Here is a 26,096-nt window from a genome sequence, read left to right as displayed (position 1 = left end):
CGATTCCTTATTGTGTTTCATTTTGTCTTTGGTCTATGGTCGACTTGGACAGCTCTTTTGTGGAGGCTAGTACCTGTATTGAATGTGTGTGTTACTACTCACATTGAAGTCTTCTACAGTTATGATAATCTGTATTCTGATGCCAATGTCGAGGCCCATGAGTGGTTGTATTAATACTGAGTGAGTTTGATTATTGAAAAGACACTTTTTTTGAGCACCTTGTTTTCCTCTATTGATATTATCAAACTGTCACTCTCTTGACATATATAGTTCTGTGTAATTTTGTCTAGCAGATGTTTGATTTGTATGAGTTTTGTTGATTCCAAGAGTTTTGTCTGTTGTATAATGTGGAGCGTGAAAGGACATTCTTCTAGTGTTCAGTTAAATAAAAGCAGTCATGATGAAGAAGTTCACTTCCAATAAAAGCTTGTGAGTTTTGTATCAAATCTTTTGATTATTCAATAAAGGAACTATTTTGAGTGTGGCTAGGTTTTTCTCCTCAGCTTGGAGCGTTTTCCCAAGATATGTAATGTCCCCATCTCTTTAGCCTCTCAATAGATTTCTTAGCCTTTCGTCCTTCGAAAGCTAAGTGGAAATAATTAAATTGATTTCTTTAATTAAATTGATTTCTTATTAAGTCATTAAATAAATTAAAAGAGATGACTTTAGATTTAATTGATTTAATATTAGGGAATCGTTGAGAAGCACAGCTCATCTATTGTTGGAAAGGAGGAAGCTTCTAGAATAGTGCGATAAGATAACACATATGATTCTTCTAGAAGTGGGGGTAGGAATAATATAAATAAAGGAGAGAGCCTCATGGGAAGGCATCCGGATTTGCATTGACATTTGCCTATGTATTTGTGGAGCCAAGAGCTTGCAAATAATCAATTTGTCTTTGGGAATGAAAACTCCCAATGATAGCAATTTTGAGGGTGTGAAACATCACCCGAATTATTGCAGGTTGGAGGTGATATTTTAGTCACTTCATTGTGCTGAATTTGTGGCCAAGGGCCAGGCGTGAAGAAGAAAAATAAGCTGGGGGTTTGATACAAGCACCTGTTGCAGTAACATGCTATTACTTGTCATTAGGGTTTCATTTAGGGCACATCATTTGGAGCTGTTCGGCAACCTCATTTTGAAGAATCAAATATTTTAAGGAGGCTGCAACATAACCAGGTTTCCCTTATTTATTCATGTATGTTATATGCTACTGCTGTAGGTGGAGGTCTTGTCAGTTTTTAAGCATTCATTCATACATATATTACCAGAGTCTTGGGTTTGAAAATTGGCATTGTATTGGATGAGGAAAAAATTAGTAGATTGTTACAAATATTAGCTTTATATTCAGATCTTGTAAAGATTTATTGGCTGTAAATGTTTCATATTCTCTTAGTTGTTGCTTGCATAGTAATTGTAGAACTGTTTAAAAGTAACAAATAAGGCAATAGGTGATCAGATTTGAGCAAGGCTCATTACAAGATATAAGCTCTCGCGTCTTATGTTTGTGTGTTTGAGATTTTCTGAATTTTTGCTTCTATGTTATTCTGGTTCAAAACCTAACAGTGTTTTCTTTGTTCAAAGTACGAATATGCGCTCCCATGACCATTAATGCATAATTTCAGAAATTGAACCAAAATTGTTGTGGAACCTACGAAGTCTTGATCAATTTTCTTTGTTCGAAGTATGAATATACACTCTCAGGACCATTAATGCATAATTTCATAAATTGAACCAAAATTGTTGTGGAACCTGCAAAGTCTTGATCAATTTAGAGCAAGCTTTTCTGTTTAACAATACCCTAGTAGGCAACTGAAAATATCCTTAGTTGTTGTTAAAGGGCCATTGGTCTCACAAAACTGAAGTGTGGAGGAATCCAACTTTTTTGTTGATTTGTGTTCAATGGCCACTGCCATGAGAACTTTGAGAATAGGAAATTGGCACATCCTTTGAGAAATTAAAGTAATCAGTTAGAGGAAACAAGAAGAACAACTAATAGTATTGAACCTATTTTGTATGAATGCAATTGTTACTATCATTTCAGTGGTGCACTTCTTTTCCAAAATATTTTTTCATGTAAATCTTGTGTCTCATCTATATGTGTGATCTAAATATTGTTTCGCATACCTCCTTTAATATTAATAGCTGAATTGATACGACAACATAATTGAATTTGCATCAAATAATTTTAAGGTGTTCCACTTTCCCAATCTATTAGTAGATTGTAACGGGAATTAAGTTCCAAACAAAATCAATGTGTAATTGGTGGTTAATCTAGAATACTTAAGATTGTTTGGGCCTTAGATGTTGACCCAAGCAAGAAAATTTGGCTTTTGCGTCCATTGAAAATCTTAGTCTAGGTTCATGGAAGAGTTTGGGAAGGATCTAGAACTATGGAAGAAGGAAAGGCAAACATGTATGGGGGCAACAAGATGTTGATATTTGGAGCCTAATCAGACTTGGAGGTTTATTTTTCCCCATTTCATTCGGCGCATTTTTCCCCCATATTTTTCTACAGAGGTTTAGGGGCAGTGCACCGATGCTAGGGATCAAGGGGCAACACCCCTTGAGGGGTCACAGGGCAGCACACTAGGCAATGGCAAGGGGCACTGCCCCTTGCGGGGTTCTGGGGTAAGCAGCGCCAAGCTCTACTAATTTGTAGGGATATGTTGACTCAATTTTAGCAAGGGATCTAGATACCATGCAGAGTACTACAGGATATGTATTTACTGTTGGTGGGACAGCAATGAGTTGGATCTCTTGGTTACAAAAGGTGAATGCTTTATCCACTCCTGAAGCAGAGTATGTTGCTGCTATAAGGCAGCCAAGGAGATGATATGGCTTCAATTTTTCATGGTAGAGTTGGGGCACTTGCAGATGGACAATTATATATTTATAGATAGTCAAAGTGTCATTCATCTTGCCAAGAATTTTGCTCTACATTCAAAGACAAAACTCATACAGTTGTGGTACCATTTCATTTGGTCAATTTTGGATGATGGAGAGTTAAAGCTTGAAAAGATACATATAGATTATAATCCAACAAATATGTTTACAAAGGTAGTGACAAGGGAGAAGGTGAACTCCTCTCCAGCTTCAGTTGGTCTTCTAAACTGAACAAAATAAAAGAACAACGAAATTCATGGTGGTTTTACATTCCAGTGGGAGCTACAAGTTTATCAGTGCTTCTCTAAGTGGGAGGTTATTGTTGTGGAGTTTGATCAATCTCCAAGTGGGAGATTGTTAATATGTGGAGCCTAATCAGACTTGGAAATTAATTTTTCCCCACTTTATTCGGCAAAATTTCCCGCAAGATTTTTCTACAAGGGTTTGGGGGCAACATCCCCATGCTAGAGGTCAAGGGGCAACGCCCCTTGTGGGACCCTGGGGGCAACACCCTAAGCGAAGCCTTGGGGTTAGTGGTCCTAGGCGAAAAAATGAGTTCACTATTGTAAAAGGTGTAGGAGTTGATTTTTTTCTATTGGACGACTTATCCTAGCCCTAACTTTGTAAGCGTCAAAAAGCTTGTATAAAATGGCTTAGGGTTATGGATTTTATGATGTTTGATGAGATAGTAGCTTCTTGCGGGGGTGAGTCACATGGGATTGCAGATTGTAATCAAGTTGTAATCATCGGATAATAAGATTATTGGGCTCCCTATTTGGTGGACGTAGCCCAAGGATTGGAGGAACCATGTTAAATTGTGTCTTGTGTTCTCTTATGTGTGCTTTATTTCTTTTAGATAATGATTATATTTGCATGTAAATGTCATATTTGTCTCACTAATCCTAACACAAGAAACTTGGCTGAAAGGACAATTGTCAACCAAGACAAAGTAATGTCTACATCTCATAAAAACCTGAGTTCTTGGGGACCAAAAGCCTCCTAATTGGGAAAGCATGATCCAGAAATTGGATATTGTTTTTCTCAGTCAAGGGAGCATGTGAGAGAGTTGGATTTCATCACTTGGTTGCATTAAGGACCTGTGCACATAGTTGTTGAAGCCACAAGGCAACCCAGAGCACCCCAAACAAGAAGACAAACTTGTGTGCAATTCAGAAATATATTATTTTTGCAACTTTTGGAAAAGTTTGCTGCTTTCGTGGGTGGCCAAAACTTTTTCATTGTTCATTTCTACTTCTGAACTTTAGGATTCATGCTTCTAGCCATGTAGTATATAAGAGCGCTTACTTATGCATGTTTTCAAACCTTCATTCAGGTTGGCATTCTTATGTTTCGTCATTGCAAATGAATATTTGCCTTCTAAAGGATTGGTGGAGCAGCCAATGGAGCAAAACAGTATGTAGATGGATATCTCAACTCATGTTGAAGAGTTTTAAAGGTCAAGTGCAGACAAATATTAATCTTCCTTGATTGTACTCAACTATTGATCATGCAGTTTGCAAGTGAATTGCTTATCCAAACTAGAGTTTTCTCCCTTCAGCATTTTCTCTAGAGCATATCCTTGTGCTTAAATCACTGTCCAATGGACCTTGCTATATTTTCATGCATTTGATTGTATTGTATGGTATTTAAATACTTGTTTATGACTGTCCCATATTTGTAAGGACTGTAAAACTTAATTGCTTATAAATGGAGGTTGTCTTATGTTGTCAAGTTTTCATAATCCATAATTGACAATTATCTAAGAGAATCTGAGGAAATTAACAGATCAAACCCCACACCTTGTATCTATTGGTTTGCCAAGTTATCCCCCAGGGAAAAAATTGCTACTAAGTTGAAACAAAGATATAAGCAAAATGCAATTACAAATAATTCACTCAAACTTATATTTTTATTAAACACTGGCAACTCTCCGTACTTTGGTGCTGCATGCATGGCCTGCATTTATACATCGAAGGCAGATGACTCACGCCAAAATTCACTTGTTCGAATCTCCCTTTATTCGGGAAAATCAAAACCACTCCAAAAAATTACTCTAACCTCCTAAAACAAACCTAAAATGCAACTCAACATTTTAAAAATGTCACTGTTCATTCCAAAATAGAAGCTCCCTATAATGCAATTTTTTTCTCATACAAAGATATCAAGCTAACATTCTCACAAAGAAGCTAAACCTACACAGTATGATAGTGCATGTACCTTTGAAGATTCTGAATGTAAAACAAAGCTGTCTTCATTTGGTTCCATTGATGTCACAGTGCCTTGGTGTGATGACCCATCACGCAGCTGGAAATGAAAACAATTAGCTTTATTAAATTACAGTAATTAATGCTAATTGTTTATTTCATTTGTGTGCACTGTTCTAAACTGAAAAATTACAACTCAACCTCATATGGACAATAATCTTGGGATGCAAGAATTTTAAGATACCCTTTTTCAGATAGATATTAATAATTTTAGCATGCATAATTATTAATAATTTAATATCAATAATTATGTAGAATAAAATTGGTAATAGTACTTTCTATTTTTTTTTGTAGTACTTTCTATTCTTTTATTTTATATTATTCCTTCTCTCCTAATCATCAACTCTAGGGAGGATGGAGAATTACTTGTCATAGGGTGCTTGGAAACCAATCTACAAGTAGGCTTCCTCAAGGCCTCAAGATCCAGTCAGTATCCCATCTTGTATTTCACCTATAATCTACATAATTCTGATTCAACTATTATTGCAAATTGGTTTCTGGATTTGATTGTGTTTGTTTTTTATCATCAATTATTATAATCAGATTGAAATGGTACAGCATATATGTTAGACCATATATTGACCCCTTACGGCAGCATCAGTAAAACTGGGACGCCCACTGAGTTACCATTTAGTGGCCCATTTTGCAATTTGCAGCCTTTGGAGGAGAGGAGAGGAGTTTTGGTGGAGAGAAATAGTCAGCCTTGTAGAAATGGAATCAAAGAAATTTTTCAAGCAAATCCAGATTCAAAGGAGGGTGGATGTGCACCGGGTTTGGATGACATTCGAGAGGAGGGTAGTTAGAGTGACGGTCCAGATGATGAGGAGTCATTGCCAGCCAGCACCAGCTACATCCAAGATGGATATCAAGACAAAGCCACAGCCACAACAATGGACTGCTAGGGCTAGACACCTTCCCACTCCCATAGATTTTACTAGAGCTACTGGGAGGGGGAAAGTGAAGATGTAGACTACTTTCATATTGTACTTGACATTTGTATTTGGTTATCTTTTTACAAAGACAAATTGCTATTTTCAGTTTGCTTCAGTGTTCAAAGTCTCTAACTATGGCTATTGTTGTTACATATTGCATTTATATCTATCTAGATCAGTTTGTTTGGTTTGTTTACTCATTTACTGACTCGTTAGATGCATCTCCTTATTGAATTTGACAACAAAAATGCATTTCTAATTAAATTGAAGTCAGTTTTAAAATTCCCAAGAAGTTACCAATTTATCTCAAATATTTGCTGAGATCTTTTTTTTGCCTTGCTGATAAATGGCAGAAAACAAGATTTCGAGCTATGCATTAAACATTGGGAATTGGCAACCTCAAAGTAGGGAACTTTACAGAGGCTACGAAAATTACCATTTCCAAATGCAATCCAAACCCTTGTAGAATTTTAGTGCAAATCAAATAAAGTCCCAACAGAGAACATCACATCTAGGATATGAATGCAACTCCCACAACTTACCTGCAGATACTGTAAAATGCAGATTGCCAAAAGTTCCTAACAAAATATTTACCTATTTACTGGAGAACCATATTACATTTATTATTCTGTATCATGTCAACTACCATAGCCAAAATCTATTTTACTTCCGTCTTCTATCCTCTGAATATGGAAAGCCGTGTACAGATGTTCTTACACAATAACACATACATTAAATAGAGAATGGTTCAGCTCATGGAGTATCATGCAAAGAAACCTTCAGAATTGCCTTCAACCAAAAAAGGCTGTACATCCAGTTTGCGTGGCTTTAGAAAATTTTGCATTTACAGCCTTTTTTAATTAAAAAATAAAAAGCATTTTCAGCTTTTATGCATGACAATTAATTGTATCTCATTATTGAAGATAGACTGTACAAAAAAATTGTAAAGATTCATTTGAGACAAAATGCAAGATCATTTAACCGATTAAAAAAAAAAGCAAGATCATTTAAAAACTTATTTGAAACAATTGAAAATTGCTCAACATCAGCAATATAATCATATAACGTAATACTACATGCCCACACATTTCTTCAACAACCAGTTCCTTTATGAGAAAATTTTGAATTACCTGATAAAAAAGTACAGTCTTGCCACCTCCACTTAATCCTACAAGCAAAATAGTGTCTGCCTTCTTGCGTCTTACTGTCCTTATAACTGTAAAGTCATTTATAAAGAAAGGAAATGTAGAATTAGGATCCTCCTGACACAAAATTAAAGAGACAAACTTGCTCCAAAAGAAAATATATAAACTATTAGTAACCTTTGAGAGATCTTATACACCAAATATTACAAAAAATTCATTGAGCATATATCTTATAAAAAATTAGATAAACAAGATGATGCAGGCAGCAGTAGCATCCATGGCCCATCAGCAATCTTGCATCAATCAAATATATTCTATTTTCTTTTATGGTGTTTCATTGGCACAATAGGATATTGTGGTGGAATTCTCATCACACTTGTGCACAGAGGTTTCTTTCAGTTCTCATCTCAAACTTGACAGTTTGCACTGTGTGGTAGCAGCCTAAAAAGCATCACGTCTTCAATGACCTACTAAAGCTCCATTGATCTGGCTTAAATATTCTCTTATCTTTACCTTAATAAATGTTGAGACATGCCAATGTGAAAACATCACGTTCTAACCATTGCTCTTCCATAATCGCTGCACCTGGAGCATATTAAGTCCTGTCCTTAATTACTGTCTTTGCTTCATTACATTCATTCAGACTTGCCAATGTGAATGCATCGTGTTGAGGCTTACATAAAAATAAGCTTCTAAATATCAACTAGGATGACCATAATATCAACATTACAATATTGTTTTAGTTTCCTGAGGAAACAAAACTTGTTCACTGTAAATGGGTATCACACAAAACTTGCAATAGATGGGTCAATGGATAAGTTAAAGGCACAAATGGTAGCAAAAATATTTTCCCAAATTCTTGGCATTGATTAATTAGATACTTTTGCATCACTTGCAAAAAAGAACTCTATATGGATTGCTTGCATTGTAGCACATTGTTGGGAGGTTCACTACGTGGACTACTTACATGAAGCAGCCACAAAGTTTTCATTTGACTTTCTATCTATAGATAGAAAAAGACCCCTCATGCATGGTATTCCATGATGTATTCCACCCTTCCCACAATTGGGTCTTCTCATTCCTATTCAGATCCAACCATCAAAATTTGGCCAAAAGGACAATTTTGCCCTCATTTTAACTTTATATGTTATTTACCTAATGAACATAGTGATTTCTCCTTAATCCATTGTGCAAATGAAAACTAACCTACATGACTAATTTTTTAATGACCAAATCAGGTTTGATGTGATGTCCCTTACTAGGACACTGCCAATTCCCAATAATAAACATACATCAATATGCATTTGAATCAAATTGAATTAAAAAATGATAAATGATTCATCATGCATTTGAGAGTGAACATACTTAAGCCCCAATTCATTACTTCACAGGCTTGCCCTCAGGGTACTTGAAAACCAATCTACAAGCAGGCTTCCTCAAGGCATTGCGAATGCATGCTTGTGCCCATCTCGGGACTTTTCCTCTTGGCTTTGGAAATGCATGTTCTTACCCATCTTGGGACTCACATGCCTTGTGAGGAATTACTCCACCTCTCCCTAACAAAAATAACCTATCCTCTCAAGGGACTATAGCAAACAATTAAGGAATAGGCTGTGCATATATTAACTTCAGTGAATTATGAATAATTAAGATAATGTATGCATGTATAAAATATAGCATAACTGATACATGTGAATTCAGATTACACCACTATAAACTTTTATTTATACTATAGCATTCACACTAGTTAGTATATTGGTCCCTTTATGCCTAGCAGCATTCATCTGCAATATACTGTAAATCAATGTGAATCCACAGATTGTTTATGTTTCTTAGTTTAGCAATCCATTGTCAAAGTTACTGGCACCTTACATTAGTTCAACTCCTGCATATTAATCTAACATGAGTTTAACTCCCACCTATTTATAGCAGCTATAGTAGCTAGAGTTACTTTTCTCATGGGTTGGTTTTGTTGAAGATTGTAGCTGCAATAGAGATCTTTATCTCTAGGCATTAATACCATTATGGTCATCTTCAACGGAAAAGGACATTTATGATACATTGTAATATTAAATATTAAGACATGTGTCATACAACTAGCATTGAGGCATGGAAATGTGAAGAGTGGTATCTGAAAATAAAAAGTCATGTTTTGGGAAAGTGAAGAGCCCTTCGGTTGTAATGTGAAGTCTCTTTATATTTTATATATAACGCATCATGCAAAAAACATATTATCAATAAAATGATCTTTTGTTCAGTGGCTTGGGTTTTTCCCTTCATTTTCGAAGGGTTTTCCCAAGATATTTTGTGACATTGATTGTATCTCTTTTATGGTTTTCTTTACTGCTATTTATCATCTGATTTCTGGGCTCTATCTTTAACATGGGAACAGAGTCAAGTTTGGATAATAACAAGTTTTAGGAGCTTTTCTTATTTATGCTATTTGATTAGCTCTGGTTGTCAATGCTCACAGACCTCTATCATTATGAGGTTATGTGCATCATTGTTTCTAACGGTGTCTATCATTCTCCTTGGTTGGAGATACATACATGGTCTAAGCACATCGGTCTTGGGCAGGAGATTTCTAAATTGTCCTAACGTATTCATCTTTTGTTGGAGTTATACAAATTGTCTAGCATATTCCTCTAGCTAGAGAAGTATGGCATTCATGCTAGTCTTTCTTAAAATTGGTTCTCCTTGCCTGTGAGCACTCACTCAACATTGATCTCTCTTTGAGCTTGTGAACTTGAGGAGGACACTACAGCTTCCAACTACAAAGTTCTATCTAGCCGCTGCAACAAGTTTGTTGTTTTGAGGAACCGAAGCATCTGGTTGCTAACGAGGAGGAGAATGAGCACTTTAGAGTGTTTAACATCACAGATGCCACGAAGCTTGATAGTCGAGAGGTTGTTACAGTTAGCAAGACGTGAGCTATGTGTGTTGGGTGGATATTTTGTAACCAACAGTTTTGGGTAAAAATTCAGTCGCAAAATAGGATGACTAGCCACAACGTGTGAGATAGAGTCTCTCCTACCTTAAAGGGAAGGCTCTCCCTTCTCATTGTTCCTTGGATCAACTCAAGGTAAGCAAGAAATTGAGATATTTATGAACATGATATTACTATTATCCTTTCTTCTTAGCTTTCAAGAAAGGATCCACTTCTTCGTAAGGCAAATAATGGGCAAGGTGAATCTCTAATTACACTTCTATCACGAGCTGGAAACAATGATACCAATAAATTTTAACTAACTCAAAGGCTAGCCAAAAAGTACCAGTTTGGCTCTAAGTCCTGTCGTACTTCTATATGGTAAAATCTTTACAATTAGGGCACAAAGACTCCTAAAAGTAAGAACAATCTAACTATTTTGCGAATTAAGACGAACATACAAGCTACAGACAAAGCTTATAGCTATGGATTTTCACAATTGTTCCCAGTCAAAGCTCGGGCTTCAATTGTTTCTTAACTCTTTTCTATCAAGTCACAAGATACAATATCAATAACAAAAGATGGTACGAATCAAAGATAACTTGAATGAATTATAGACAAAGCTTACAATTCATACAAGCAACAATTTCACTTAATCAAAGTTAAGTCCAAATGCTCCTTTGTATTCACTTTCTCTCAAAATAATGCTAACACAAACAAAGTTCTGCTGGCACAATTTCTCCAAAACTCTCTTGCATAAAGATAATGATGATTTTACAATGAGGGGGGCACTCCTTTATATAGGCAAAGAAGTTGAGAAAAAGGGGGAGCAAAAAGTGGGAGCAACTCAACCAACTTTGACCAAGTCTAACTACAGAAACTAAAGGGTTACATGCAACTACACATGCAACTCGCATTACATCTTTTGCATACATGCAATTCGCATTACATGCAATTACACTTTTTCATGTAATGCATTCTAAACAACTATGAAATAGAAACTATACAACAATCTTAAAGATTGCTTCTTAATGCCTTGAATTTCACAATGAGTCACACACTGTGGGAAGATCAACAATCTCCATAGTCTTTGATATGGCTTCAATTCTCACTGCATTTTCATATGCTGATTGCACAACTTTAGAATTTGTTGTTGTATTATCTAACAAGTGTTTTGTTAAGGATTTGTACAAAACAAACTTGTTCATTGTGTGTGAACCAAAATCTTCGGAATCTACATCAGCATTGATCCTGATTGTATATTCTGAATTCACTCTCTCTGCTACCAAAAGAATACCAAGATTATCAGTAACACGGCATCCCAATTGCTCCAAATCACAAATAAGGCTTATTTCAACTGCTTGACAATCTTCAAGAGCCACTTGCAATTTTGTGATCAATTTTCTTAATGTCTCTTCCTTGTAACCAATGAGTCCTTGAAATCTGAAGAACATTTCACATGACGGAAGAACGTCACATGAGACCATAGCATTCAAATCAAATTTTATCATTTCATCCCAATCCTCAAGGATTTCCTTCAGGTTATCTACTTCTTGAGTTAAAGAAGAAATTAAGCTTAGTTCCATTTTGTTCATCTCTTTGATACGCTTTTGAACTACAAGTGTTTCTGTGATAGCTCGAACTCCTTCAACAATGATTCCTGTATCCAAGAATTAGCAGCTTGAATCAACCTTCTCTCTTTAAATGTTTGTGATGTAACAATAATATTTTGAGAAGATTGCTTTTGGATGACCTCATTCAAACGAGCTATTTCCTATTTCAACTGATTCTTCTTTTCCCAAAGCTCATGATTGTTTTTTGATACATTTGTCAATGCATCTTAAGCATCTTGTAAACAACTCAAACAAGATTGCTTTCCAACTTCAACCTTAGTAAACTTGTAGTCAAAACAAGTAAGCTCTTCAACAGGTTTATCTACTAAGGGCTCAACAACTTCAACATATTTGGTTTTGTCAGAATCAACCAAAATTTTGAAAACAATCTTATCTTTCAAAAATTTAGATTTAGTCTTCTTCACAGGAAGATTGTCCGAAGGAACAACCACCTTCCTTCTATTTGTTTTTACTCTACTCAACCATGCAGGTAGGCTGAAACTTTCATTTGTAGAAGCAGGCACAGTGGAGACCATTGGGCATTGATCCAAATTGTATATCTGTAGTGACTGAACAGGATTCAGCTTGTATTGTTGTAGGCATAGGAATATGTTGTGAAGATTTTGTCATGAAAAGTTCAAATCCTGTCAAAGATGTATTAAGCTGGGAAACTTGACCACTGGTAAGAGTCAGAAAATCTTCAAACACATTTGCTAAGTGTTCATATTGATCATGTGCACGAACACGAGGAGCAACAGATGAAATCGAAAGAGCCATGGTGTTAACTTCCGAGACTGGAGTGGAGTGAGTGAAAACAATAGAGAATGAATCTACATCATCATCAACCTCATGCAAAAAGGGCTCTTCATGTGGAGAAGACGTGCAAGCTCATGCAGACTTTGGAGGAGATGTGATCCTAATTTCTCCTTCTTCATCTGAATCTTCTTTCTCAGATTTTGTTTCCAATTCTTCTTCTGATTCTGTCACTAATTTTTGAATTGGTTCAGGAACTTGAAATGATTTAGTTTCTTTTCCGCCCTTTAATTTGAATTTGAGAGTATTCTTGACATTTGAAGATGAAACACCATCTTTCCTTATAATTTCCAATTGTGACTTCCTGTCAGGAGGACCAAAGCTTCCACAATCTAGACCCATTTTAGGATTTACTCTTTTTAGGCCTTTACTTTTCAGCCACTTGTTAGTGTTTGCTAAGATGGATTGAAACCTGTCCATAATAGATGTACCTTCTTTTTGTTGCCATTGAATAGGAAAAGGGCACATTTTATCAAAACCGGCTTGGTGAAATTCCGGATCAAGGATATCGCCATCATCTTCAATTTGGAAATCTGGAGGGATTTCCAACATATTAAGATCGATTATTTGTTGCAAGGTTCACCTACAATAATCCATCTTCATAATGTCAAGTTCTGTTCTCATGTCAATCCAAATATCTTCAATGCAATGAACATGAGTATAGGCCCTCTTTATCTGAGAGTTCATCTCTCAATAATCAAAATCAAATCTAGCCTTTGCAATGTAATCAATTGCAACTCTACTTCCATATTGTTTTAGGCACAGAAACAATTGAATAATTGCCAATAGATAAAGGCCTAGCTGAGGTGATGGCAAATCCGGGCCTATGTGATGCATGTTGATCACTCTACACGTCCATGAGTTGTCTGGCTAACTCCATTAGAATGATTCAACCTGTAGCATACCTAGGTAAGGTATACGGCTCTCCTTTGAAATGTCCAACTCTCAAGTATGTGAAAGTGGGAAATTGAAGAAAAATGCAGCCATATTGGTTTACCTTTTCCCATTTTGCATCAGATACTCTTTTGATACACAATTGTTTGTCGAACAAACACCTATAATGTCTAAAGAAGGCATCTTGGACTCTTCTGTAATGGTATTTACTATTAGCCAAAGTGATTTGGTCATAATGTTCCCAAACAAGTACTTGAAGACGATCACCTTCGGTGGAAAGACCTAAAAAAGACCCCATGGCAGCAGCAATGTAAACTAGATAAGAATTCATGTAAAAAGGTATTGATGTTCCTACATTGCATATCTGCTGACAAAGCACAGTACTGATAAGCTCTCCCCAAAAGATGTGTTCTTTGTTCTCTATAATTTGAATCATAAATTTGTACATCCATGGCTCAAAATCAAAAAAATCCTTAAGACCACAGATTTTGCTAATAAGGATGATGAGATCCTTGTATTCTTGTTTAAAATTTGACCAATGAAGAGTCTTTGGCCATCTGGCAAAATTGTTTCTCTTCTTGTCTAACCAGTAAAGGTTGACATACTTTTGATAACTGTCCTTTTGCTCATTCCAACAGGCCAATGATGATCCTTTAGTCAAATCAGCACATTCTGATTTACAAGGAACTTTGAAGATTTGTTCAATAACTTTGCGATCAAAGCTAATGATAACCTTGTCGTCAGCGTCTTTGATATTCCTTGTCTTAGGAGTGAACTGCCGAGCGCATCCATAGAAAAAATCAAGTTCAATGGCCACCATGGGAAATGTTGAAACCAAATGGATGTTGTTTTTTTTAATACATTTCATCTCATGTGTAGCTGGAGCTTCAATCCTTTGTAGAAAATCAGCTACATCTATGTGACCAATCTTGGTGTCTAGCACGTTATCAAGAACAAATGTAACTGAAGAAGGAACTGCATGAGTCAATTCTTTGTCATATTGGTATTTCATCTTGCCTTTGGATTTGGATGGCGAGGACATTTCCTGTGCTTATATTACAACACAAAAATCCCAAAACACAAATACATCATCAAAAGGAATCTCCATGCAAGTGAATACTGGAGTAGCAGTGAAGATTCGAAAAGGAGTGATTTTCGAAGAGAAAGCATATGCATATGCAATGGAATGAAAAGTGAAATGGAATGAACGGAATGTGGAATGAGATGATATGAAAATATGAATATGGAAAATGGAATGGAATGAAAATGTGCGAAGGTGAAACGCATGGAAATGCGTGCAAAGTGAAAGTTGCTGATTTCAAAAGTGATTTAAAGTTTTCAAGGCTTTATTGAATGAAACATGCATATATGTAAATGCAATATGTAATAGAAAGTGGAAAGTGAAATTAGGTGTAAGTGTGAATGAAATGTACACTTTATGTGTATATGCGGGTGGAGGATAACATGTAAAACATGTTATGAGGTGGAAACATGTATTTATTCATGTAAGCACGAATGCGTATATGAAGATGGAAATGAAACAATGGAGGTGAGATAATGAAATATATAGTCACTTTTGGAGGAAGGAATAAGTCAAAGTACACGGAAAGCGAAAATGACATCCTTTTGTCTTTTCAAAATATGACTTTTGATCAAAATCGGACCTTTTGGGTGTAATTACACATAAAACATTTTATATAATTGTGTCGTGCGAATGAAAGCGAAAAATGAGATGGATGAAAATGGAAACGGAAAATGGAATTACATGCATGTGTGGATGGCGAATGAGATGAAAAACACATAATCGCATTTGTCAGATGAGATGTGAGATGTAATGAGATGGAAATGGAATGTGTAAAATGATAATGCTTTCGCATGTAATGAAGGAAAAACAAGTTTTTGGGAAAAAACTTGCAATTTCTCCAAATGGAGAAAAATCAACAAACAAGCACACAAAACCAAAACAAAAGAAAAAAATACCTTTGAAAACAACTCAAAACATGCCAAGATGCAATGCACTCCAAAGATGAAATTCGAATTTGGAACTTGGGGAAGAACCAAAAACATCAAAATGAAAGAGAAATTCATATTTAAAGGAAAAATGTACATTCTAAGGCAAAGATTTTTACAAATGGCATACATTCAACGATTTCATGCATAAAATCAGCAAGGATAAGCATGAATTAAAATGCAAGAAAGAAGAGGTCCACTTACATGAAAAATATGTGCCAAAAATGAAAGAAAAGATGCTCCTTGTTTGAAATCTTCTTAAAAAATGGTGAGAACTTTTCAAATCTTCAAAATTTGAATGATGAAGGGCAGCAAACAAAGAGATTATTGTGCAAGATGCCAAAACGTGCCCTAGATTGTCTCCTTCTCCAACGTTTTGAAGATTGCATGTTCTTGAGACGTTTTTGCGAAAACAAGCAAAAAACGTGATCTTCCAAGTAAAACGATTTGATGCTTTAACACCAAAATGATGATCTTCAAGCAATGTAATCAGCAAATAGGGCCAAAACGATTTGATTACACACAAAAACGTAATCAAACTTGGAAGATTTATGGAGTTTTATGCAAACTTGTGCCCTAGATTGGGAGCTTTGAACATGTTTTTGGGTGCAATAAACTGATTTTTGATAAGGTCAAAATGATCACCACTCCAAAATGTTTTGAATGCAACTGATTTCATCCAAATCCATGGAGAAAATCAAGAGTTATGATCAAAATCGGAGGTTTTTGGATCAAGAACATGTTTTCTTCACACAATAGGACATTTTTATGTTCATTACATATTTTAAAACATGTTGGAAGGCAAAATCGGACCTTTTAGAGTCCATTGCATGTTTTAAAATATGTATTTAGACATAATCTCACTTTTTGAAGCTCATTGCATATTTTAAAATGTGTAAGACTCCAATATCGGACCTTTTGGAGTCACTTACATATTTTATAAACATGTCTCACCTTTTTGATGCAAAAGCACAAAAACTCAACTTTTCATGTCATTGCATCAAAAAGGTACACTTTAACAAGCTTTTGATATAATGGCATGAAAAATGTCCTCAAAGTGAGTTTTTATATGCAATAGCATGAAAAGTTTCCACTTTTCATAGTTTTTTACATGCATATGCACATAAAAAGTCCACTTCAAGGCTTTTAAGTTATGTATTTCACTTATTTTTATAAAAATGTCATCAATATGGGTCAAAAATAACATTTATGCATCATATTAATCAATATAATTCATAAACATTAAGTTAAAGTGACATTTATATAAATATTTGATTTAAAATATCAAAAATTTAAAAAGTAACTATATAGTTCTATAGTCACTTTAAGTGAAAAATTAAAAAGTAACTTAACTTAAAATTATAACATAAAGTGCACTATAGTCACTTTAAGTTATAAATTTAAATGAAAAGTAACTTCAAAACATAACAAAAAGTGAGTGAATGTTATATTTTTGAAAAAGTGAATGTCAAAATGAAAATATAACATCATTTTTTTTAATTCGTGCTATTGCACCTAAAAGTCCACTTTTGAGGCACTAAAATGATCATTTCTCTTGACTGACAACTCCGATCGACCTTTAGGTTAGAGCAAATCGAAGAGGAAAACAAAAGGCATGACATGAGTAAATCCAAAAGACCAAAAACAAGTAAACACAAACTCAAAACCAAAGAACGAACTATGAAGGCTTCAAAAATCAAGCAAAGGCTCGACAGAAAGCAAAACAAAAACGACTTGACAAAGGCCTCCAGTAAAGCAATTTGATATTCGAATTGAAATGGATCAGTCGATCAACATTAAGCAATTGAATATCAAATTCAGGCTTAAAGAAACGCGAAACTAGCTTGGAAAAGTTCCGTGTTGTTACCTACATTTTGTGGTGACAAAATGCAGGACAACAATGTGAACTCGCAGATGCAAGATAGGCCCCGTCTATTAGTGCTAACATGGCACTCGATAACCCTCCACCATAGCTTCCGTGTTTTAGATGGCCACATGAAAGGTCAAAGCATTCAAGGAAATAACAGCATAAGTGCAAACAAATTTGAAGACAAAGAGGATAGCAAGAGTCATCGGTTTGTATGGGAAGTCAAGGGTAGAAAGTGGAGTGATACCAAGATTATAGTTCTGTTTTTTTATGATCATGATTGTTTTCTAGCATTCTTGATCGTTTTTCTTGATCACGTGTATGCAATCCATGTTATGACTCAAACCCATTGATGCTCAGAAGACATTCTTGATTGCATGATCAATCAGAAAAAGGTTGATGTCTGTAGGGATTTTTTCCACTAAATCTAGTGCTTTTAAAATCCCATCTCTTTTGATTTGGAAAAGAAGTACATGAAGAGATAGGAGTAATTGTTACAGAGACTGTGGACTCTATTTGATAATTCCTTCGCCATTTCAGCCTTGCCCTTGATGAGTGTGTGTATTACCATCAAGCAAAGAAGAGGATCTCCAAATTGTTGAATGGTAATATATATGTTATGGAAAACATTAGTTATTTAATTTGGCATTGATCCTATGTGCAGGTTATGTGTTTAATTCTGCATGATGCTTCATTAATGTTCTTATTTATTTATATGTTTTGTTTCATATGTATTCTGACTTGGCATAGTGCAAAGAGGCTGTGAATGCTAACCAGTTAATCTCAAATGGCTTCAATGACTTCGTCAAAGATTGAACTTGAAGATTCACTTAGCAAGTTCTATAATATGAATGCTGGTCTCTGTTTATTATTCAATTTTGATAAAAGAAATCATTGTATCACTTCATAATTGTGTATATTCCATATTGATCTATGTATGCTGATAGCATTGATCTTTATATGATAGATTGATTTTATGATTATTATTCTATCTCTCATCATTGCAGGATGCAACAAGAAAGCCAATAGGTTGCTTTAATTAAGAGGGAGATGTTGAGCTTTAGAGGGAATTTTTTAGCTTCATAGGGAGGCTTCATGAGTAAGAGGGAGTACTTATGGAATCCCCTTCATTCTCATATATGCTTGTGATGCTTGTGGTATTTGTAAAATTTGAAACTTAAATGGAACTAAATCTTATTTTGTTATGCCTATTTCTATTCTTGTGTGAATAAATGAGATTGTAAGATCAGCTATGATAACTCTTTCACTATGCGATAGTGAATATCATGTTGAGAGAGTCCATGACGTCATCATGTTGAGAGATCCGTGATGGGAGTTGGATGTCATGTTGAGAGATTCCATGACAGTTCACGTTGAGAGTGATGAAACTATTGTCATTGATGTCAAAGGGCTTCACAAGAATAAACAAGATTGTTGGTATTCATCGTCAATGTCAAAGGTTGAAATATAGTATCGGCTGAAAATGCTACAACTTACAATGATAAATCAAAAAAGTAAAATCATAAATGGACAAGTACTATATTTTAGCAACTCACATAATAGAAAGGAAGAGTGACCTCTTGGGTCTCATAAATATGACTAAGGACAAGAAGCAATGGTGAAATATATACTACATAGTACAAGCAATGATTATATAAGAAGACAATGTGAATAACAGTAGAAGATGACATAAATCTGTAGCAGATTACATTCAATAAACCAGACATCTCACATGACTTGCAGGAGTATTATGATAGCATTTATAATTAAGAAAATGCAAATGAGGGACTGTCAGGAGTATGCATAACCTGATGCCAAGAGAAAACACAGGGATATAATTGTGAAGTCAGAGATTATGAAGGAATGAAATGAAAATATCCAGTAAAGAAAATTGAATAAGTTCAGAATGAACGCTATTTTGATGGGGCGAAAGTAAGAATAAAATACTTGCCACTAGAAAGGGAATAAAGTAAATCATTGAAGTAAAATATATATCCTATGATCATTATGGAACATAAAGCCAAACCACAGTAAGTGTGTTGGATGGATAGAGCTCAGAAGAGACTGTGATAAAAATATATAAAACCAGTAAAGTATAAATGATGCTGATTGGAAATTGTATGCAGTAGTAACAGGAACTCAGAGAGCAGATAGAAACAACAATGAAGTCATGATACAAACAAACAAATATATACAAGCAAGGAACTAATGATAATCTGAGACAAAGTGCAACGAAGGTAGCCAGAGAGTAACGTCGGAAGTGAATGATGATTGCAACAAGCTACGGCAGATGAAAACAACTTAATCATATGCTCACTATGTCAAACGCAGTTCTTCATACATGTCAAAGGAGCCAGCAAGTGGTTTGGAAACTAAAAGACAAATAAATGATCTAGATTCAGTGGTAATACATTTGAATGATGAAAGCTGCTATGCGTCTGAAGCAATTTATAGGCAATATTTTGGAGGATATATGAGAGCGTGTATCTCCTGTTCATGCTGCGATGAAGCCTCTGAAGCCACAATGAATAAAAATAATACCTTGAAGTTGGAAATAATGTTTTCACAAAAGAATGATACCCTTGAGAACTATTATCAGTAGTACTGTGGAAAGCAATTCAATTAAAATGTCATCAATGAAATAAGGGTTCAATGTTGATGAGCAGTTCAAAAATTATAAGACCCGTCAAAATGTAGCTAATGGATTGTAGAGACTGAACGATATTTCATGTTAAGAGGCAATCCACGTTGGATATTCAGCATTGGAAATTTAGGAGGATTCCACGTCATGAATACAACTTGCAAAGGATTCACCCAACAAAAGGTGTTGTCGTCTTGAAGATCTACAATAAAATACAAAGGGTCATGATGAAGAATCAATCAGAAACGACTATCATACACAGCGATTAATTGATGAAGCCCAATAAACTTATGAAGAGGCATATCGTGTCTATCCAAGTCATTGTATTTGACTACAGAGGTCTAAATTAAACATGAGTCCATGTTAGCAATGTGCAGATTGGAGTGAAACGACAAGTTTGTATATAGTGAAACAATGATAATAAGAGTTTGCAAACAACGAACTTGCTAAGTATCATAACCCATCTGGAGTATGCAATTGAGGATCAAAATATGTGTGCAATACAATATTGAAACAAGAGTGATCAAACACTTCAAATAACAAGGTGGTTCGATAAAATATTTAACAACCAGCAATGGAATTAAAACAAAACAAAGTATTATAAGCAGCAACAGATACAGGTCAGCGACAAAGTAGAAAGTCCACGTCAGGTTTCAATTAGTTTTGAAAAGATGTGACTTTGATTGCTAAGTAAAAGATTTAAGGAATCTAATAAAAGTCATGACTTTGAAAAGTCACACCCATCTATGAGATATATAAGCATGTGGTGAGAAAAAATAAAAATGAAGTGTGTAATAGATGAGTGAAAAAAAATAGAGCATTGCAGATAAAGTAAGTCAGCGGTTTGTGTGTAGAAGAAAATAAAGAAGTGAGCAGCAGGATAATAAATCCAAATAAGAAGAGTAAGAAGTAGAGAAGTAGCAGAGAAAGAAGTCAGAGATTTGAGAAGCATGAGTAGAAGAGAATAAGAAAAGAAAAGGGGATTGTATATTGATAGATATGTAGTCAAAAATATTAGAGTTGAGAAAAGCTATAAAGAAGAAAGGTAGCAAAATATGAAGAATGCTTCAGGTTCAATTTGAAGAATATGTGTGTGTGTGTGTGTGTAGTATGAAAGTTTATAAATATCAAATATATAAAGGATATAAAAGCTAAAATCAGAGGTATAATAAAGGAGTAATTTAATTGTTCATCATTAGTTGAAGATAGCAACATTGATAGGGTAGAGAATCAGTTTGTGCGCAATGGGTCAGTGCTCACAGAGACACAACGGTAGGAGTTGGCACTTCCAGTAGGTTGGAGCCTACGTGTCGGAGTTGGAGCTTCCAGTGAGCCGGTGCTTATAAACATAGGGGTTGGAGCTTTTAGTAGGTCGTAGCCTACAAAACATTGTACAAGAACAAAGTTTATATAAAAGCATTTATTGTTGTGGTTTTCTCCCGCATTGGGTTTCCACATAAATCTTGAGTTACTGTGTTCATGTGAATAAGTGTCTGTTCCAGCATTTAAAGTTATTGTTTTGATAAAAGTTTTAAATTGGTAAATTTCCTATTATACTGATTCCCCCCCCCCCCCCCTCCCTCAGTATAATTGTGTGCTCTTTAGAGAGTCTCCGTGATTAAAGGCTTAGCTGTGAGTCTTACAAATCTGTCATGTTGAGTGATTCCATGATTATTAACAATCAGTAAATTGTTCTCTTAGTATCATGTTGGGAACTTGGGAGATCCCATGAAAACTGTTTGTGTTTTCTACAAAGTTTTCATGTTGAGTGATTCCATGAAACTTTATAGGATCCATGTGATTAGATTTTATCATTGACATTTTGGTCACAACCTTGTGTCATTGATCAGCTATAGATCTCTCTCTAGCTAAGAGGGAGTGTTGAAGATTGTAGCTGTGATAGAGATCTTTATCTCTAGGTGTTAATACCGTTATGGTCACCTTCAACGAAAAAGGACATTTATGATAGATTGTAATATTAAATATTAAAACATGTGTCAAACAACTTGCATTGAGGCAGGTAAATCTGAAGAGTCGTATTTGAAAATAAATAGCCATGTTTTGGGGAGGTAAAGAGACCTTCAGTTGTAATGTGAAGTCTCTTTATATTTTATATATATCTCATCATGAGAATGACATTGTACACTTGAATTCATATTAGCAATAAAATGATCTTTTGTTGTGTGTCTGGGTTTTTCCCTTCATTTTCGAAGGGTTTTCCAAGGATATTTTGTGGCATTGATTGTATCCCTTTTATGGTTTTCTTTACTGCTATGTATCATCTGATTTCTGGGCTCTATCTTTAACAGGTTTTATACCCCCCCCCCCACCTCTTTCCAATATATGTATGCACTCCTTGAGCTTTTTTAATGATAAAGTGAACTTTCTTTATAATATTTTTCTTAGTTGCCATTATTGTTTTTTCATATTTCTAGTATAACTGGAAGCCAATTCTGTTATGTTATTTTGATTTAATAATATCTATTGAAGTTTAGTATATAGCATGCAATAGGAATCTTAACTGTCTAAAAATCTATGCATACGCATATCATTCGTGATGACATAATTTGACAGGATAGCATCTTTAGGTTTCTAGTTGGATTACCTCAAGTACACAAAGAAATTGATCTATAATTGATTTTAATAAACTGAAAAGATGGCATGAGTCCTTATTCATCTCATCCAAGCTTCCATATTCAACAAACTCCTATCTGTTCCAAGATTATTGTGTACATTATGCAACTCAGGTAACGATTTTTATTCTAAACTTCTGTCAAATGGCAGTAATCAAAACCTAACATCTTGGACATCTAATACAAACTACGGGGAGAAGCAAATAGTGCACAAAAGTTTGGCCTTACCATTTCGCTGTAATTATTTTCCATTTTAAAGCTGACTTCATAAATCAATTCCCCCTTTATAATCAAATTGTAATCTGCTTTTCAGGCTTTAGTTGTAAAAATTGCATGTTATTTACAAAAAGCAAGCACATTGTTGGAATAACATTTATTAATAGATACTATGTATTTGAGCTTCATTTATAGTAAAAAAATTTCTAAGTCAAGTCGAAAGAAGATTTCATTGATGTTAACACAGTCTAAACTGACAAGCCTTTTGAAATGAGAAGAAATTTGTTATATATTTCCGAAAGCTGAAAGGAAATATTGTTTCAACTCACCAATGAAAACTAGAATAGAGGTAACAAGTAGGATTCCAATGGTGACATAAAAATCCAACCCTAATTCTAGAAACTGCTGCATCAATGCACCCATTTTCATTTCCCCGTCACTTTCCTGCTCTCCTCTATGTGATTATCCTGCATCAACAAAAAACAATAAATAGGAAATCTGAAAACAAATAGAATTCCATTTAAAAAGTTAATTCAAAGATCCAGCTGAAACAAATGAGCTTAAGATTTTAAAAATATTAAGGGCTTCGTCAAATTTTGAATGAAACCCGAAGTTCAAATGCAAGGAAACACAACCACATTCATACTTTCAATTTACACTACTTGCAGAAATAGAATAAAATTCATAAATACAAAGCAGAACATATAAAGACCGACATTATTGTTCAACAGGGTAATGCATAGTACAATGCAATTCTTGAACGGCTATCCTCCCTACAAATTGCACCATTATCTAAAATTCAAAAAACGAAAACGCAATGAAATTTTTTGAAATTTTCAGCATTTGATCTTCATAATCTGTATATTTTGTGATCGAAAACAACAAAAATTTTGAGAAATTTTCGCTGTGTTTTTGTGAATCTGAAAAAGTATCATGTTTGACTTTTTTTTATCTTTGGTGCATTTTGTCTGGAGATTAGCCAGTCCCATTCTTAAATACAAAATGAACTAGTCACATCAGTGTCTTTAGCCCACCATCTTCTGACTTACTCTTTTAGGGTTGGCAAAAGCAAACACTCATTGGTTAGACACACATGATAAACCAACAATTAAGTCTGCAACAGGCTGTCTTATCTTATTCTTAACACTAACTCCAACACTTACACAACATAGATAACTACCTAGTTAGGCAGGAGTCCTATGAGGGGGGCTTAAGCTCTAATTTTTTGAGGAAGCGGGTGTTCTCATGAGCCAAATCTTAATTTGCTATGGAATTATTTGTAATCTTCTCTTAAATAATAGAAGCTCCTAATTTTTAGCGAGCAGGTGAAAAAGTGGTGGGACTGGAAATTGCCCCACCAGCTTAAGAAAGTTTTTTTTGCCACTTGTCAAACATTTTAATTTTGGATTTTTTTGTTAAAAAATAGCTTTCGAGGGAAATTGATTCTTTTACTTATTTTATATTTTTTCATGAGATAAATTTCGGAGATAAATTTTTTATTTAAACTAGACTACATAAGTCATGGGACCACTAGCTTCAAAATATTCCCTAAAAAAGCAAGCAGAAAGCTCCCTTCCATGGGATCCAGCCTTACTTAATTGAGTTTGGCGTAACTCAAAGGGAGAGACCAGGTGGAAATCTGGGATGAATCTGCCACAGGACGTGCCTCCCTACATTGCGATTAAACTGTACTAACAAAAATCTCCTCGGCAATAACTAGGCAAACCAAAATATGCAGATTTTGTTATTAACAGGGATTTAATTGGAAAAAGATTGGGTTAGGGCTAAGAGAAAAACGGTTACGGTTAAGAGCATACACGAAAATAAGCGCTACAGTAATGAGGAAAAAGAACCAGAAAACTCAAATCCTAAACAAATTATCTGCGGCTCCATCGCCAATCGTTTTAAAAAAATCTGTTAAATCGTAAAATATTATTCCGTTGAGGAAAGCCTTGAAGTTGTAAGGAATTCTGGTCAGTCCCCCTGGAATAAAAATTAATATCTTCCTCTAGCTATGTGTAGAATGCCGTGCTAGAATCTCTCAAAGTTTTGGCAACATTTTTGCAGACTGCTGTGTAATGCGAAATATTTATGTTTGCAATTCGGTGTTTCAGTTTTACATATGTTGATAACTTCAACTAATATGAGTTGCGGTAACGATTATATCCAAGATTTATGCATACAGAATAACAAAACATAGAATTAAACTGAAAGGGGGCAATCCCTATTATAAATGAGATAACCAAAATAACAAAACCTCGAGATGAAATTGCAGCTACAGAATATAGGTTTATTCTGAGAAAGTAATGCTATCGTGACTTCATTCAGCACTCGATACAACAAATTGAAGAACAGAAGAATACAATAGCACCTCGCAATTTCCAAATACGACAAAGAGTAATTAAATTCAAGAAACCTCTTCTTGATCTATGTCACAGGCACTGAAATGTCTAGCGCGAGACTTCAGTTGAGAGCTTACCAACAGTAGACCGTTGTTCTGAAGTAGAAGTCACACTATAACACGCGGTATTTAGCCCACAGCAATCATATGCTGTTCCCAGGCTTACTGAAACCCTTGCCAATGGATATGCTATCTGATCATTGCCACGATTCCTCAAGCCTGAATATGGACCGATATTGCCAGAAGAATGTTGTCGCAGTATGTGCGCGCCAGATGCTTTCTACAGCCACAGAAATCGATGGCTTCCAAGGATACTGCCCCAGAGCCCACTAATTTGCCGTTCCTTCCAGCGATTCGCGAAAGAGAATTATGTCTTCTATATTCCGCCAGAACTCGGGGAACTCGAAGCCCAGATAATTTTCACGGTTCTCCCTGAAACAAGGTTTCCAGAATGAAGCCCAAATAATATGCACGATTATCTCTGAAACAAGGTTTCCCTTTTAACTTCAAGCCAAAATGAAATATCAATTCTCAGCTTAATTTATACAAACCAAAATACTATTGGTACTACATCTAAGTTCGTGGAAGGTCAATTTGGGGGTATTTGTAATTTAAATGATTTATATTAAAACAAGAGCTCTGCAGACCTGGAGTCCCGCCTAGTGCGAAAAGAACAAGTTTAAGCTGTTAAAATTATTAAAAATATTAACTATAAAAATTTATAAGATGTTTTAAAATATATTTATAAATATTAAAAATATAATATAATATGTATCAATATTTTTTAAATTTTCAGTATTAATTAATAATGAAGTAAAAATAAAATTTTAAAAGAATATTAAAAGTTTAATCAAT

At 34.9% G+C, this 26,096-nt stretch overlaps 1 protein-coding gene across 1 annotated transcript in view; it reads right to left on the bottom strand.

The window, feature by feature from the left end:
* The window catches only part of LOC149564501 (uncharacterized), a 50,179-nt gene extending 24,425 nt beyond the window's left edge, over window positions 1-25,754 (bottom strand). Inside the window, exons 1-4 of the mRNA XM_089818044.1 lie at window positions 25,320-25,754; window positions 23,170-23,307; window positions 7,213-7,298; window positions 5,104-5,190 (exon numbers count right to left, since the gene is read on the bottom strand). Coding sequence (XP_089674170.1) covers window positions 5,104-5,190; window positions 7,213-7,298; window positions 23,170-23,269 — 273 coding nt within the window. The 5' untranslated portion in view covers window positions 23,270-23,307; window positions 25,320-25,754. The remainder of the gene's footprint in view (window positions 1-5,103; window positions 5,191-7,212; window positions 7,299-23,169; window positions 23,308-25,319) is intronic.
* Window positions 25,755-26,096: the final 342 nt, after the last annotated feature.

Source organism: Cupressus sempervirens, chromosome 3 (assembly GCF_028749045.1).
Source record: "Cupressus sempervirens isolate cs-2001-9-10 chromosome 3, ASM2874904v1, whole genome shotgun sequence".
In the NCBI taxonomy this organism is placed as follows: Eukaryota; Viridiplantae; Streptophyta; class Pinopsida; order Cupressales; family Cupressaceae; genus Cupressus; species Cupressus sempervirens.
This window is presented reverse-complemented; position numbering and strand designations above follow the sequence as displayed.